The sequence below is a fragment of the Amblyomma americanum genome, chromosome 6 (assembly GCF_052857255.1).
Source record: "Amblyomma americanum isolate KBUSLIRL-KWMA chromosome 6, ASM5285725v1, whole genome shotgun sequence".
Classification (NCBI taxonomy): domain Eukaryota; kingdom Metazoa; phylum Arthropoda; class Arachnida; order Ixodida; family Ixodidae; genus Amblyomma; species Amblyomma americanum.
This window is the reverse complement of record NC_135502.1, coordinates 50,077,606-50,095,810: the sequence shown is the minus strand read 5'-3', so window position 1 is coordinate 50,095,810 and position 18,205 is coordinate 50,077,606. Positions and strand designations below refer to the sequence as shown.

The window sequence follows — 18,205 nt, the reverse complement described above, 5'->3', positions numbered from 1 at the left end:
AGGCTGCTCTCGCTGCAAAATGTGTTCCTGTTGACAAGGCCTGCACGAAACTATCAAACAGTTGGTGCCAGTTAGAAATTTATTCTTGGGGAAGAATACGTAGTCAAACCTGGATATTTCGAATTACTGGCTATATCGAACATACCTTGAAAATCCTGCGGAAAATAAGGAAAGTCGCATGGCATACCGAAATCCGATTTTGCCGGTCATTTAATATTACAGTTGAACCTCGTTATAACGAAGCTCAAGGGGCTCGGCAATTACATCGTTATAGCCCATGCTGACCGAGCTTCTAAGGTGAATCGTAATTTCTTTGTTATATCCATTATTTCGTTACACACCGTTTCGTTGTAACGAGGTTCGACTTTATACCAGAATGCGTGCCGCGCCCCTACAAGTAGCACTTCTCCTGACTGCGTTCCAGCGATCGGCATCGCGCGTGGAGGTCGTCTGCGCGGCCTTGGGCACCTGCTGACTGGCAGCGCTAGCGTTGTGAAACAGCGTGACGAGTAGAATGTAGGGGGTGTGCTTGAGGGTGGTCTTTGGTCTCGTGTAGTGTTTTTTTCAAGACTTAGCGGTTGCAATGTGGTCAAGCCAATCAAGCCTAGCGGCGGCCCTCGCCTGGCGTATTTTCTGCCAAGGGCAGCTTAATTTTTATGAGAAAATTCTAATCATGGTGTACAGGTAACATGTTTACACATCTGACGACAGGCAGGAGCCAGCAGCACTAGCTCGGGTAAAACAAAGAAACACACTTATAGGTTACAAGCTTTATGTATTGCCATTTTTGATATTTCTTATTACTGAGTGCAAACCATTTCGCGATTCCCTTCGATTTCAATACATCCAGCTTAAACTGCAGTAGCTCAGTTTACACACGCACAGATATTGTCATCTGCATCATTATCATCAGCCTGACTATAGTTAATCATCATATTCCAAAGAAGGCCCGACTATAGTATATCTGGTTCACTGTAGCCTAGGTGACTATGCCCATTGCAGGGCAAAAGCCTCTCCCATGTCTCCAATTAACCCTGTCGTTTGCCAGCTGCGGCGACCATGCCCCCGTAAAACTTCTTAATCTCATTCCTCCATCTAACTTTCTGCCGCCCCCTATGCTTACTTTCTCTTGGAATCCATTCCGTTACCCTTAAGGACCAGCGGTTATCTTGTCTTCGCATTACATGCCCTGCCCAATTCTTCCTCTTGATTTTGACCAGGACGTCATTAACCCGCGTTTGTTCTCTTACCCACTCTGCTGTCGTCCTATCGCTTAACGTTACACCTATTATTTTCCTGTCCATACTCGCTGCGTTGTCCTCCATTTAAGATTAACCCTTTTCGTTAGCCTCCATGTATCTGCCTCATAGCTAGGTAAGTGCCGGTAAGGTACAGCTGTTAGCTTTTCTCTTGAGGGATATTGGTAAACTGCCATTTATGATCTAAGAGAACCTGTCATATGCACTCCACTTTTATTCTAGTTATTTCCCTTTCATGATCCGGATCAGCGGTCACTATATACCTGCCCGAAGTAGATGTATTCTTACCACTTCCAGCACCTCGCTACCAATAGTACACTGCTGCTCCCTTGCAAAAATGTTGAACATTACTTTGGTTTTCTGCATGTTAATATTGTGGCCACGTGTGAACCTTACACCATAAATGTTATTTCACTTTACAGGTGCACAAACCAGGCAATTACCAATTTGTAGAACTGAATTTAGTAGAACCTCATTATAGCTGAATCTCTTAACGTTACACCTCTTATAAAGTTACTAAGTCGACAGGGCTCCGCAGTTTCTTTGTTTGGCGGGTGGTACGTGTTCTTGGTTGTATCAGTGGCATGCCAATGGACTTACCTGCCACTGTGCACACAGAGGCCAACATAGCTAGTGTTTAGTGTGTTGCTGATTCGCGTTGTGGGCGCCTTCAAAACGCGTGCCGAAAGCTCACTACGCGACCGAGCACGCGAACATTCAGCCTTGCGAACACACACCAGCTGTTTCTTCCACGGCCCGCATGGACTTGGGCACCTAGAAAGCCAGTGATGGATGAATAATGTCCACAGGTAACGTAAACAGCTATTCAGAATATTTACCTTAATCTTCTGGGTATTGAAGCTGATATGGGCAGCTTTAAAAGATGAGCAGTGGCAATTTTGTTGCGAGTAGCCATTTTGGTTGGCTTCGCTGCAGAGAAAACAAGCATGCGGGCTGCAACACTTCACAGCATGATAAGAAAGTCTTGCGGCGAATACGCACGCCAGACCAAATGCTTTGATGATGACTGCCTTCTGGTCAACTGAAATTATTTTGGGCTTTAGTTTTCCGCCGCTTGGCTCCGTGAAACTATAGCGGGACGTCGATACCATCAAGCGCAACAAGGGCACTTTCAAACGGTTTTAACCATGGTAGAGGCGGGAAAGTTGTCTGCATGTTTTGTGCGAGTGCTTGAAAGAAGCGCAGGCTATGCGTGGCAATTTCAGTTAACTGCTTCGAACAGGTAATAAGAAAAATTGAGCACCATTACAAATCGATACACTCAGTCCGAAATGGGCATGTAGTCAAGATCCAGTTCACTACAGAGGTTCATTACATCCCTTTAGGAATATATACTTCGTAAAAACATTATAATCAAGGATTCTGTGGGAGCTTCCAAGGGGTCAGAATAGCAATCTTGGAGCTGTATTCGTTCCGTTTAGCAAGGTTGGACTGTGTAAATCAAGCAAGTCTCTATGCATCCCAGGAAGTTTGGCAAGCAGGTAATCGAGCAAAGTTTCACCAGCCATTAAAGGGGCCCTAAAGAGGAATATTCAGCTGCCCCTATTCATGTGAATTCTTCCTCAGCCATGATGTCTCATCTTTTCCTCGTGCAAGGCTATTGCAAGGACAAGTACGGTCGAAATGGGAAAGCAAGCGGCGAGGGCTTCTCAGTCGACCTGGGGGAAGCCCCAAAGTGCAGGAACTGAAAAAGCGTCAGCCAATTAAGCTAAAAAAATCTGAAAGTTGAGGACACAATGGCTTCATAGCATGTAGCAAAGTTGGCGTCCCAATAAACCAGCCAGCACCGTTCAATAAGTGGTGTGGTGGCGCCATTTGCTGTTACATATTTTATCAAAGGGCCATTTGATTGGCACCCAGCACTCGGCTACTGAGCCGGAGTTCACGGGTTCAAACCCGGGCATGGTGGCCATGTTTCAATGGAGGCGAAATGCAACGGCGCCCATGTTTTGTGCGATGTATTTACGCGTTAAAGCTCCTCAGGTGGTCGAAATTATTCTGGAGACCACGACTCCAGCCTTCCTCCCTTTTCTTACTGCATGATTCGGGTGTCCACCGAGATGCGAACCTCATCAAAAACCAATTTTCACTTTTCATTTGATTGTTGGCTCAAGCCAGGCACACAATTAAGCACTTTCGGTCTCGTTCGTTTTTTCCAATTTAAATTTCCAGTTTCCCTTTAAAAAGAGCCCAAGCGAAATGAACAGCTAGGCCTAAAGCAGTATTTTATCTGCTGCTGCCTGTCTGGTGTAACCCGGCCGCATGCAACTTATGCATTTCGCTTTGCCACAGTTCATGAATAAAGCTATAGTAGGATAAAAATTTTAAAAATTGCAGTTGTTAACAATGGTTCATGGCCATGATTACTCCGCTTACCACTCGAAAAAGTAAATGGAAGCACCTTTTTAATGTTGGACTGTGTTGAACAAGCGAGAGGCATAAGAATTCTTGAGCTTATAGTTTCTTCTGGTGGTTGCTTCTTGTTTAGGTAACAAGAAAAGATTTAACAACTACTTTTGTTTTGGAGAAATTGTGTGTGGCGGATCCTAGCTGAATGTGGGCGGAGATTCATTGCAGACTTAAGTTGTATGCGTGGTGGCATTTCATCATATATATATCATATGTTGGCCAGCGACATTACACTTCAGCTTTGTTCCCTTCCCTTGTTCCCTCCCTACATTCTTTCAAAAATTGTTTTTTTTGCAGAATAGACAAAATGCGATTCAACACCTTTAATAAAACACCACACCAATCACCCATATAGAAAGCACCATATATACATAAAAATATAACATAAAGCAACCCATTCATAAACAAGCAAACTTCTACACTCTTTGCGATACTTATGTCGTTGCTGCGATCCAGCACAGCAATTTTCTTGATCACAGCCGTGAAAGGTCTATAATAACTATAGACAAACAAAAGAGGAACTAGGTGCAGAACATGACTAAGAAAAGGCAACCTTTGGCTGGAGCTAGCCATGATGAGTTGTTCCAACAGTCCTATGCATCAGTGAGAGAGAAAAAATTTTTTTCATAAATATGAACCAGAACCAAAATAAATTTTGGCAGAAGCACTAGCCCATCATGAAGCACTCCTGGAGAAGTATCTGCAAATGCTGTCTCCATAAGTGCTAAACAGCACCTGTTGAAATATGACGGAAACAGGCACATGCACCCCATTTAAGACAAACTATGCAGAGTGTACCAAAACATCCCACAGGCAGGAAAATACAGCATGAAATGGCGTTGTGAGAGAAATGTTACAATAGTTAAGAAAGCTCACCACTGAAGGAGAATAAAAGGCCAACAAGTGGGCATGGGCAATGACTTAATTTGCACCGCACGGTAAAGGAGCAATGCGTAGTATGCTATGCACCTTTATGAGGATTACGGTATATCTTTCACAAAATTAGTTTAGGCAACCAAATCTTAAAGTGGCAATTACACAAAAGCAAAGAAACATGTTTACTACATAGCAACTATACCTGAATAATGTCCTGAGCTACGAATAAAATGGTCTTATAGTGTCTGCCAATGTTCTTTTTGCTGATTCGTGTTTTTTTTTTTTATGTGAACAGTGCAGCCAATGCATACACAACAGCCAATACAAGAGTACATGCACAACCAACCTCGATAAAAGCATGGATACCCAACCAACAGCTTTTCTCAATGCAAAAGAAAAGCGAGTACCACAAGCATCATAACGAGGCTATTGGTGAGTTTAATGTGCATTACCCTACAGACTTAAAAAAGAGAAAAATGTTACAGGAATCTGAACACGTTACAAATTCAGCACAGGGCACTAGACTGGTGCAAACAGCGTCAAATGTGGTCACAGTTCATATCCAACATATGCTATATCATTAAGATGCATCAAGCCCATTATATGCAACACCATTCTACAACAGGCATAAGTGCCCCATTTTAAACAGCTGTTACCACAGAACAGGCATACATACAGCACCATGACAGCAACTTAAACATAGCATTGCTTCTCAACTGCAGGCTTTTGCAAGTCCATGCACTCGGGGTGATTGCTTTATCATTACCAGAGGGCAAAAGCAAGGTTTGTGATGCTTTCACTTAAGCCTTGGTTCTCATAGGTAGCCTTGCCTCAAGTTCTAACAGAAGATGAACCAGTTTGACTTGTTGCTTTTGCTGATAATATTATCCTGGAACAAACCGTCGGAGCATATGCTTCACACCTGCATTTGTTACTAAGTTGAACAAATGAAAAAAAAAGAAATTGATAGATGATTACTATAGTCGGTAATGAAAAGTGTTAGTGCAGCTCTTCACACGCCACATACCTGTCACAGCTGACAGGTGGCGTGTCATGCTGCTAGCCACCCTCTGGGATCTTCACATGGCAGCCCCCTTCCGGTTCTGCATTCCTCTGCTCTCGCCATGGCAGGTGGCGTTTCGCTATGCTACTACCCACCAAGACGTCATCTGTCACACGTTGGCGACTATGATGACGACGATGCAGAACACAGGAACGGGCGCCTAAGAGTAGCGCTCTAAAAACTGGGGGGGGACACTTATGCTTCACCGAGTATGATGCGATAGTGTTAATGGATTAATACCCATATATGTGGAAATGGTAATTCTCGACATTACATTTACAAATTGCTGGGAGTCCTCATACCTCTCCTGGCACAGTGGTGCAGCAGTTAAGCAATGTGCCGATGCTCTGCAGAGGCAGGTGGTGCTTGTGTGACCTAGGTTGCTCTTCCTGAGCAACCTCTCACGACCAATCATTAATTGAACTGCGACCTGCCACAGTGGTCAGTTTGCTCATGATCCAGTGGGCAGGTTGTGATGATGCCACAAAGTCACATGACCTAGGTGGCCTACCTAGGTTGCTGGAGCAGCTGGTCGCTCCGGCCACTCCAGCTGGAAGGCTTCAAATGGTCGCCAACGTCGATGCCAACGCAGACACTGGACAAGCCTTTCCAACACGGGGGTACTGATGCTCTCACGTTAAAAATTCAAAAACAAATCCAACTATTCCCTCATCATCCAAAGCCATAAAGTGGCTGAAATGAAAGCACTCACTTGGATCGCATGACCACAGGTGGCATGACCACAGATGGCATCACCACAGACTGCATTACCAAATATGCATGGCATGACATGGCTACGTATGGCATGGTCACGCACGACATGGCCACATATGACATGTCCTGCATACGGCACGACCATTTACAGCACAATCATACTGGCTTGCTCACAGATGGCACCTAGCCAGTCCCTCATGGGCCAGGTCCATCTCCCCTGGCCAATCTCGATAACATTTTCATTGACATCAACTAACCATGAGTGTTTGCTTACAACATACTATACCATCGACGATGAGATTGTTTACTGCACTGAAAGCCCTATATTAGGATAGATCGCCTCAAACAAATGTACATGTCCAGCCCAATACAGGCTTCAGTAGCTATCTTGCTTTACATTAGCCATTCAAGCAAGTAGCACAGGTTACGTAGCAATGCAAGAAGGTATATAATCTCACCCCCAGTAGCAACGACCTGCGCCCATGGTCACAACCACATAAAATCATGTCACACAGCTACTATATGCAATCATGTCCTAATTAACAAGTGGGGAAGACAGGTGCGCTGGCTTGTAGCAAAACAGTGGCGCTGAATCATTGAATGGAAATGACAGCCACCACAGAGCTGGCCGTGTGAAACACTGCTACACCGAGTGGGTAAAAAGTTATGATGTCAGGCATACTGCTGTCCCAGAGAACTCCGCTAGTATTACAGCTGTGCTTTCAGTGTAAAAATAGTCTTCGTTGCTTTGCACGAAGCACTGCTGCAAAACATTTCACAGCTATTGTAAAACTATGAGTAATAGGCCTATAATTGGACACACAAATGTGAAATGTTGCGTTCACAAGCACAGCACCTACTCAGAATACTTCCCAAGTAAATATGCACATGTGCCAAGACAAAGCAGTGGCGCCGACAGCTAGCTGAAAAAAAAAGACATCCACATGAAACTGAACCTTTGCACAGTAATTATGCATACAGTAATACAAACATAACAGACCAAACAAGCAATTCACTTCTTGAAACAATTAAACATGCTCAATATATACAGTGCAGTGACAATGAAATGAAATGGGCACAAAATTTCAGCAGGCGCAGCTATTTCCTACTGTGATACAATAGAGTCAGGACAATAAACACTAAACAGCAACGATCGAGAGGACCAGTACACATCGCAAAGTCAAGCTCATGAAATGCAGTGAACTGACATTGGTTAGAAAACTAGCATTAGAATTAAGCTTGCATAAATTGAATGTGTGGGGGCGATGAAAATAAATGCGACCAGAGCGGAGACTATGTGCTCTGCTGTTTGCATTTCTTTTCATCATGCTTTCTCGGTAGCAAAAACTCGGTAGAGTCAGGACAACTCTAATGTGTTTTTTTTTATCACCTAGGTAAAAGCACGTAGGCGCCACGATGTTCACATTTCTTTTCATAACAATTGTATGTATCAGGGGGAACAAAAGAGAAACTACAGTTCTTATAACAGATGAAAGCTATTTGGCTCTAGCAAGCAAAGAACATACCAGACAACAAAACAAAAAATTTCACAGCCTGGACGAAACTATATAGGAATGTTACTATAGTTTGGCATAAGAATTGGATTTATGCGCAAAAAAAATAACTATGACATTCCTAAGCATTTTCACCACAACAGTCACTCAAAAGTCACAATGCCAGGAGTTTTTTGTAGAACCAAGATGAGTAAGGTGCAGAAAATTTGTGGCAATCATTAAAGTTTTTACTCATGCCCATCTGAACAGGATCTTGAGGTAAAAGAGTGGTTAATGCAATTGCCAACTCAAAGTGGCAAAGAACCCTAACTCATGTGCCAGTGAAGAGGTTAATTTCATACTCATCATAAAACAGAATTTCAGCACTTCAATATGTAGAAGCACATGCAGCTGTTGCAGATTCCTCGATTTGTTACAGAACTGTTGAACAATATTGAGAAGGCCCTATACTAACACGTGTGACTTGACCAGTCGTCATATTGAAGAGACTCTAAAGTAAATTTCATGCAGTGCTGATCTTATTTTGGAAACTGCAGCTCACAGATGCTCTTATATGTGCATTTAGACTCATTTTCTTCACAAGAAAAGCTTCATTCATGGCTGGAAGTTCAAATGCAGCCTTGTCTAGCCCATCTACAACAGTTAGAAAAGTCACACATTGTGTTGCCATAGCTGCGGAAATTTGCTTTCGTGTCCCTAAAAAGAACGTACCCTTGGGCCATTATGTTGAAAATTATTCAAGTATTATAACTAAACATTGTTTTGGACACGCTGTTAAAAAATAGATATACCTTAAGGATGATGGATCATCAAATTCATGAAAACTGGCAGACAGCAGTAGCTGAAAGTAGCCTAATCATCAAAGTAGTGAATCATTAATACTTATTGCCAAAAATGTACTGTGAATAATTTTTTGCAGACACCAGAGAAGGATTTAAAAGTCTGACATGGTGTACTGCTACACTGAAGTAATAGATATTAACAATACTGAATCTTTTTAAGGTACTCTCCTTGCTGGCATGTTCATTGTGAGAAACAGTTAGCAAAAGGCTTATCAGCAAGGTTAAAAGAAAATCATCATAAAAGGGAGCTGAGAAACTTGAATCTATGCCACTTCATGTTCATTAATCACATTAAAAAACATATCCAAAAAAATTGAGCCAACATGCCAATTAGAGATGCCTTTTTAAATTCGCTATCGAGAAAACTTGGAGAACATAAGTCTTCAATGGCAACCCTGGGGTTTTTTTTAATATCCACACATTCAACTAAAACTCTCATGGTAGGTCCTCCAGAGGCTTCTATTCCTTTCAGCCAAATTTCGCAGCTGGGTGACATTTTGTTTCAGTGCAGAGGAATTCTAAATTTTCTTGTTTCGTGGCTTCAGTCGGAGTGATTTACAAGGCGACCTTGGGTTTGTGACGCAACAAGTTACACTCCCGTCGATTTTCGCTCTGCGTTTGCTGAAGGGGAAAAATTCGAGCTTGCTTTTGATCAATTCTCACACATAATGATCGAAGCTATCACCAGTTTAGCCATTCAGCATGCATGCAAGCAGTTTCACGACAGTATTCGTGACTTCATTTGTTGGTTGGAACCTATAATTTGGTTTCGACTTCCTCATTCTTGCCTTTTCTCATTATTTTCAAAATCTGTTCATCACAAGTAAAATAGGGACATCCAAGAAATATAATGCGACAGAGAACTCAAAATGTCTGAAAATACTTTGTAGTTTCCCTTTAACTCTATATCCGAAACAAAAAGACAGCCGTGAACACTATTAAAACTAAAGGAAGTAAAAGCCAATAGGGCATAGTATAAAAATGAATAAAGAGAGTCAAGTTTAAGTGGGAAATTTCAGCACAGTGGAGAAAAGCAAATGAACTAGCAGAGACCATCACATAAGCCACACACACACATAAACCACTGAAAATAATGTATAAATGCAATGAGCGGAACATGTAGGCTCGCTGGAAACTGATGTTCAGTGATTGACTCTACTGACTACTGCAAAACAGTAAAATTATTTCCACGCAAAGCGTTTATTCCACTTTGATCCTCAAATGTAACACCAGGTTATTATTCAAAATATAAGTGGTATTAGAAGGGTTTTATCAAGAACCAAAATTTTGTGCAGCTCCATCAACATCCTCTACTACAGGTCGGTATTTATCAGTCGGTATTTATCATGCAAGTCTCATTAGGCTACAAACTTACTACTGCCTGACAAACCATACACATTAACATGCTCTTCCAGTTACGTGTCAAAGAAACCATAGCAGTTAAGCTTATGCTGCCCAATAGAAGATGTTTTCCTTCAAAAATCCTTCACACGACCCTTCCTGCATGTCGAAATTAGAAGGTAGGCCCGAACAAGCTCTGAAACCATTTTTGTAAAGCTAGCAATTCAACTTTTTGTCTACAACCGACCCAAGCAAAACGTCTCCAGGAGAAATGTCAAGCAAGAAAAACATAAAACACAATTCAGGGAAACGTTTATAACTTCACATTTCCTTTGGTAGTGGTAGAAGGCTGATGGCAGGAAGTACTATAATAGCCTCCACAGCTAGATCGTAAAAGTGAAATGACCGCAATCAAGCAGATTTAAACGAAGTGAGCTAACTGATAATGATATGAAGCACAGTTAGTCAGTGAATGGCAGGTGACAACTAATCTGATCATAAGCAAAGGTGTCAGATATATATTTTCTGCAGCTGAGACAGGAGTGACACACTGCAACTGATCATGCCTTATTTTGAAAGATTATACCACATTTGTCTGCTTATCTGCACTAAGGCTTGGTAAAGCGCTCAAGTGGACAGCATGCATTTAGGACCAGATAAAGTCTACGGCCCTGCACCAAACTCTGGATTTACAAAGTGCCACAGCAAAGAGAGAGAGAGAGAGTGAGATAAAAAAAATTACACCACCCTCTAATTCCGCACACAGTATACCATCCACAAACGCTGCATTAGGAATATATGTATAATAGAAAACGGTCCTTGTTTCTGTAGTGGACGGCCATTTATGACTTCTCCAACATGTTCTGCTAGTGAAACTGAGTGACAAGACAAATATTCTTGACCTCTGCCCACTCAATTCTTCAACATCAAAAAATGCCTCTATGATCCATCCATACCGCATTTCCTCTTCCAACACCTCTGTTTCCTAACTCTATGATAAAAGTATCCTTTAGCAACCAAAAACTACAGCAATTTGCTTTGCCCAAAGCATCCCTGTTTATATATAGAGGTTCACACAGCAGTAAACAGAGTATGCTAGGTGTTCCATATCCTCAAGCACTGCCAAGTTAAAAACCAGATGTATGGTGTGCCCATCTGGATAGCATTGCTGACACAAATGCACATGCACACACTGCAACTTTATCACCCCTACAAAAGGTATGACTGCAGTTGGAACAGCACTGTAGCGTGCTCCATTTACTCACACCTGTAACTGTACAATGAAGAGGCTTAAAGACAATCTGCCAATTCAAATGGGCATCTTCACACCTGGTGACATGCACACTAATCTTTCCACACTAATTTTTTTTTTTGTGAAATACACAACACAACAACCCCAAACACAACCTCCTGTTCCGCCTGCCTCGACCTTTGGTTAGCAGTTGCAACCACAACCCCAATGGTAGAAAGCAATTTGGTAAATTATACCTAAAAAAAAAAATAACATGACTTTCATTCAGCATGCTCCTCAGCAGCTGATGAAAAAAAAAGTTTCCAGTTAACTGTGAAGTAACTAAACTGCTATTAAAAATGGTTGGGTACGGTGAAAAACTAGTTTTCTTGTGAAGGAAAATGCACAAAGTTTATTGGGCTGCACTGCATGCACCAAAGCTGAAAGCAGAATATTTGAAAGCTGAATCTATGCACTAAGTAGAGAGACATCAGTGATGTGGCTGGCAGCAACAGTAGCAGCAGCAGCCCAGAAACAGAAGTACAAAGCAGGTACAGTCTGGGACACAGATTCCAAGTGCCCCGGTACTTTTTGCGCAGGCATTTCAGAAGACTAGTGAAGCGAGCACATGGAAAAGCAAAACTTGGTGCTGGTGACAGAAAAGGAAAGAAAATAACGCCCTCCAAGGCACTTTATGCTTTCAAAGCACTATCTCTAGCCTCACAAAAGAAAGAAAAAATTTGCCCATCATAGTGAAAAGTAAAGGTGAACCTGCGCATAAGGGCATTACGATTCCATTCTCTCAATCTCTCAAATGAACAGCACCACAGCTTCTGGTTAAGCAGTGCCACCTAGTGGAAAATATATACTTTATGATAAAGGTAAACATTAAATTCAGTTGTTCCGATTGGTTCTGTGGTACAACGAATTAGCACTGCATTTTGAATACATAGGATCACAGTCTGGATCCCCTTGCTAAGGTAGTTTTTCCTTCATTTTTTTGTAGAGAGAATTAACAGCATACATTTCATGATCTTTCCAGGGAGTTTTTTACCCTTTAGGTAAGGGTTGAAACTGAAAAAGACCGATAAAAGTATGCGAAATTAATTTTTAAAATCTGGTTTTAACTCCAGGGGTGTGGCAAGATGGTGGAAGCATTGGATTCATGTCAGCACTACAGCTGCATGCTTTAAGGTATTGCTCCATTACCTAAAATATCTCTGTAGACCGGAAGGCTTTACCTCCTCTTGAAACCTCTGCTAGCATGGCATTGTTTGTTCACTGCCAACACACACTTGGGAAAGTTACTTGGTTTGAAAAGGTTTATCAATTGCATGTAAAGACACTGACAAGAAGCCATGCATAATTAAGCCACACAAAAAAGTGTCATGTTCTGGCTACTGTGAGTTCCATCACTGCCATCAACAGGCAAACGGCATGATTCTCCACCCTCTGACTCAAGACATGCAACAGCCCAACATGAAAACCCAGATTTCCGAAGCAAACTTCCACTTGCATATTCGTCAGACAGTTCCGTCATTTAACATGTATCATGTTTCTTTAATGGTGACAGCATTTCCTTTCACAAGCACAGCTGAGGACAGCTGTATGTGCATTGACTACTGGTCAATCTACTGCTGGTGCTGACAAACAAGCTTAGGTTAACTCTAAATAACTTATGACCGCACAGGACTACCCTATTACATTACTGGAAACAGTTGGTAATTTATAAACAGAAAATAACATTCTAAAAAAAAATCAAACTGCATTGCGAAATAACACTGAAAAAAATCTGCCGAATTTTCAAAAAACAAAACGTTCAACCCTTACATTTTGCTTAGATACAAAGCTGCTTTTGAGACATTATCACTGTTTAGGAAGCTTTGAGATAACCTGGGAGGCGATGCTGGAAGCTGGGGTTCTGTGCACTTGAGAGAATGGCATTATTCATGCATTACACTACAAAAAAGACAACAGCCAGCAATACTGACAACGAATATTGATGGACAAGAAGAGGTAGCTTTAGATACAAAACTGTCAAGCACAATGCAGGTGGCCTAGTGTAGCCTCGTATGAAAGGTACATCGCACAGCACATTGTAACAGGTCAAGTCACAACAAGAGGCTGATGCACCACGCATTTCGAAAGTGATGAGGAGCGACGAGCAGATGAGATTGCCTATACATGTTTGCTCGGCAACTAACGCTTTCTGTGCAGGCGCCACTTGAGGATGAGAAAGGCAGCAAGCCGGAACAGCAGGTCCATGCCGAGCAGGATGAGGAACTTGTGAGAGATTTTGACGTTCTCCACGCCCAGTTCCCGGAGGATTGTTTGCGGTTCGCTGTGGAAGCAGAATTCGTTGTCCTCACAATCGAGCTCATCCCGGCCGTGGCCATACAGTGCCTCAAGTAGGCCCTGCATTCCATGGTAGAGGTGTGAGGTCTCCATGATCCAGCGGAAGGCCACTGGAATGTGCTGGCCCTGGACGAAGAAGCCCGAGAAGAGGAACGACGGCGACGCCACGGGCAGCACCAGGAATACTGCTGTCTGCATGCAGTCAGAGCAAAGCAGAGGTGGCACAACCATTAAATAAATAATGACAGCCAACACTGGGAGCACTGGCAGGTGCATAACTGCTGGAGCAGAAATGTGCTGGAGAGGCACTACTTTCTGATGTGCTCTGATCAAATGACGTTAAAAGTGATTCAAGTGGCCTCGAGCCAGTCACATGCTGGAGTGGAGGCGTATGATGGTCAGAAAGGCAACTGCCTCTACACACCTGTCGCTTACTTTAAGGTGAATTAGTACTCTAAAAAAACTCCCCGGAGACTTTTCTAAATTCAGATGTCTGAAAGAAAGCCCTACAGCAGGAATTTAATTTTATTTTTCTCCTGGTTATTTCAATAATATAATATGTAACCATATAGCATTTTGCTTCTCTGCAAATCAATTTTAACGCTGCCTGTTTCCTGACATCACTTGAGGTGAACAATACTGAAAACAGTGCAACCGCTGCACCTCAAACACAACCCCCCCTTAGAAAGCCTTTCTGTACTTGCTAGATGAAAAACTATCAGGATTGCTTTTGGTCACTGAAGGCAGTTCAGAAATGACAATGCTTAGTCAGTAGTTAAGTCTGTATAAACCTTTCAAAGCAACCACAAGAAAAAGTTCACGTTGCTTATCTTTTTGTCATTGCCTCAATTCTTTCTAATAACAGAACATTTCACTCTGCAATGCCTACCTGAATACTGCTGAGTGCTGAGACCATGAGAGCCAGTCCTTGGGAGACAGAGCCCACTTGGATAACAAGCATAATAACAGAGGCAGCCCGCCACATCTCTCGTGGTTGTCCTGTTGTCCAGTACAGCACCGCTGTCATAGTCAGTGGACCACAGATCTGTGTACGAGACAAACATATGTGCTTTACTGAGCCAAACAAGTAAAAAACAGCATAACAATAAAAAGCACTAATTCAATTAAAACTGCTTTTGTGCAGATTTTAATCTTAACCAGATAACTTTAATGGCTAATTAAGCATTCTGTAAACAAAAAGACAGCCTATTCACAATTAAGGGTTTTCTGTATTTTGTAGTGTCCCACGGTTCTGCTAAAAAGCGTGATTTAGGCATTTTTCATGAACTTGTATATCAGCAGCCACATTCTCTTTTTTGATGCTGTTGCTGTTACGCATGACTGCCAGCAGTAGGAATGGATAAAAAAATGATTAATTTACCTTATCTTCATGAATATAATGTGAGGGGGAAATTTGAACATTCAGAAGAATTTAAAACGATATTTCATAGTCCTGCCCGATCCTTCTCCCACAAAAAAATAAACATCACGAACATTTAAGACGTGCTTGCCACATGCAAAGCCAACCCTATGATACTTCAACCGTTTCCTATCCACAACCATATGCATTAGATCACCTATGATTGAGGGATAACAGTAATACTGCTTTATTGACCTGAATGTACAAAATGATTTTCCAGACCACTTAAGCTAGCAATTGGTTAGCCTGTAGGCGGGACTAGCACTCAAGCAAAGAACACTGCTTACAGATCACAGAAAGCACTATCGAGCGAAAATAGTAAAACTAATTAAAATGCTATTTCGTCAAAAATGAACCAACAGCTTTAGTACAATTCAATATACACTCATCATAATACTCACAAAAAGTAAAACTATTCACATAGAACACAAATCTCAAATCCAACAAAAGAAGTGTGCTGAAAAACCATTAAATAGCACAACACATGAGCCAACATACCATTTTTCGTTTCCTTACTGATAAATTGGCCTCACCAATGTGAATGCCTATATCAAAGATCTTGGCATGTTGTGCTCTGGTAGGTACAGATTAGTGACTGAAAATTTTTTTGTAGTTCGTGGTGTTGAAACCCACTTTGAAAACAATACTGCATCATGATCACTGACAGCGATGGCTGCCCAAGCAGGTCCATTGCAAGTGTGGTATCATGACAATCTCGCGATTCTGCCACATCTTCAATGAATGTTCTGGTCTTGGACAGCAGCAGTCTGATGACGATCCCAGATCATCACAATTCAGTAGTCCTGACAGCAACGATCAACGAAACCAGCTTGAAACATCAGCGGCAGTTCACGTGTGTGTTTTTTTTACGCACGTGTGTCATTTTCATTTTCACAGTCAATTCAAGTCAATTACCGATGTTTAAAATGCTATATTTCGTATCTGAATGGTGCCTGCATCATAATTGGCAGCAGTGTTTCGCTGCGCCTGCTCAGCACAATGTGCAGTTTCAATCTCATAAGAAAACAGCCCTCCATAGGCTCCAGTGTCTACTAAAAACCATGTTGATATTTTTTGGCTTTCTTTTCACCACTGACGTGCTCGCAACAGAGGTCACCTCCAAAACTTGATGACACACCGACCATTCAGACCCTCCCATACCTGCAAGCATCAATTAAGCACAGGCCAGAGAAAATGGACAAGCGGTGAAATTGCAAAAAGTACTATGATGACATAAAAACAGAGCTGAAAACAAAGGTCCTTTGTATGACATGCGAAGTATATACTTGTGCTTTACCATGTCACAGGACTAGCTTCGCCGCACATCACGTCAGTCAAAAGAGTTCACTTGCACTCTTATTGCTCAGAGATCTTGCAGGTTATAACATCAACTTTTGCGGGACGTTTTATTGCTGTAATGGGGGAACATTTTGTAAATTTTGATTTTTTTGTCCATTTTTTATTTTGAGATATAGGCTTACTTTAACCAATTTTTTTCCGATCTTCAATAAAATTTTGCATTTGATGAATAAAATTTTGCAGGAAATATTTACTCTCCATGTAATATTTCCCACATCACTGAAGCTTCTAAAGTACGTTCATTCAGCTTCGTTTCTGTGAGCCCCGCAACGTAGTGAGTGCAAGAGGATCTTAGCAAATAAATATAACAAGATCCAAAAAAGCCATTTCTCACATGGTTCAGAAAGAGCTAATGCACGCAGGCTCACACGAAAGAGCAGCTGCTACTGTGAGCTGCCCAGTCCTGTGCTCATTCACCCTTTTTTGCTTTGCCTAATCCACTCCACACTTAACCCACTCCACTCCAGATCATTAAAAAGCTGGCCTCTCTTAGTGGCTTTTAAATCCTGGCAAAGACTTTTTGGCTACCTTAACGTGCTCAGGAAAAAAAAAAAAGAATTCATACTATATTTATACCTAGGTTTCAAATCTGAGGTGCATTCTGAAGCAATAGTTGTCACCTAAAGGATAGTGGAGATTCTCTGTTCTCAATTAACAGAATTAAAAAAATTTTCACTGCAGAAAGTCAGGAACCTTAAGCATAATTTAATTAACTAGCCAACTTGTAGCTGCTTTCTACTTATGTCAGCATGTGTACCAGCAGGAGGATTTAATTTTTTTTTTTTGATCCAATCAAGAAATTCATAAAACCAGGCTGATAAACTGAAGCTTATGTTTAATGCTGGTATAGAGTACTAAGTGACAGGAGATTTTCATCCCACAAAACTATCTCCCCACACCTGTTGTTATCATAGCAGACCAATGAAGCACTAATTAAGGCACTTGTCAAATGATGACTGATAAGTATGTGATAATAAAAAAAAATGATGCAATAATACTCAAGGAAGGAGATTCTATTTTGCTGCTAAACGCGACACAATACCTGAGCAGCTGTCTCCAGGTGTTTGTGAGGGTACTACAAACAACAAAACTCACAGTTAGGAATAAGTGCAAGAAAAGGGATGTGACCCGTGCAACACTTGTGTGACTTTCCTGGCATGCACAGGTTGAGAGATGCTCAAAATGGCAGTAACACCAGATCAAAGAGAGTGTCATTTTCATTAAATTGACTAGTGAAAAATCAAAAGCTGGGAAAAGAGAATTGGTGAATTGAGGTATACTTACCGTGAATGGAAGCTCAGTGATAATCCTGGCAATGTAGTACATGAATGGGCTGTACCAACAGTTACGATGCTCCCTGAGCAGCACACTTAACTCCGTTGGAACTGGAAATAGACACAAGAAAAATATAAATTAGGAGGAGTCATGAAAGGATGAAAAGAGAAAGAAATATGAAGATTAGTGAGCAAAAAGAAAGGAGTGTGACCACGCATGAAATATCAGTCAAATGATGTCAAGAAATCACGTTTGACTTAAGCAAATGCATTAACACGAAACAACACCTTTGCAGGAACTTTTTCTGGCTCTCGAAGTCAGTTGTGGTCCAACCCATTATAAAAATTGACAGCAACAGAATACTATCACTTTACAGCTGCCTAAAGATACAAGCGGCCTCGTGCATAGTCCCAACAGTAAAACTCTTGCAGTTCTCATCCACACACCCCATTATCTGTCGACTGAGTATACCACACAGTTTGTGAGCTGCCAGACTTTTGTGTCATGTGGCTGCAGACTTCACAGA

The 18,205-nt window shown here is 41.7% G+C and overlaps 1 protein-coding gene across 3 annotated transcripts in view; it reads right to left on the bottom strand.

The window, feature by feature from the left end:
• Positions 1-3,997: 3,997 nt before the first annotated feature.
• LOC144136768 (ATP-binding cassette subfamily G member 4-like) overlaps positions 3,998-18,205 on the bottom strand; it is a 94,698-nt gene continuing 80,490 nt past the window's right edge. For all 3 annotated transcript variants that reach the window (XM_077669372.1, XM_077669373.1, XM_077669374.1), the window contains 3 exons: positions 17,689-17,789; positions 14,515-14,670; positions 3,998-13,817 (listed from right to left, as the gene is read on the bottom strand). In XM_077669372.1, coding sequence (XP_077525498.1) covers positions 13,470-13,817; positions 14,515-14,670; positions 17,689-17,789 — 605 coding nt within the window. In that variant the 3' untranslated portion in view covers positions 3,998-13,469. The remainder of the gene's footprint in view (positions 13,818-14,514; positions 14,671-17,688; positions 17,790-18,205) is intronic.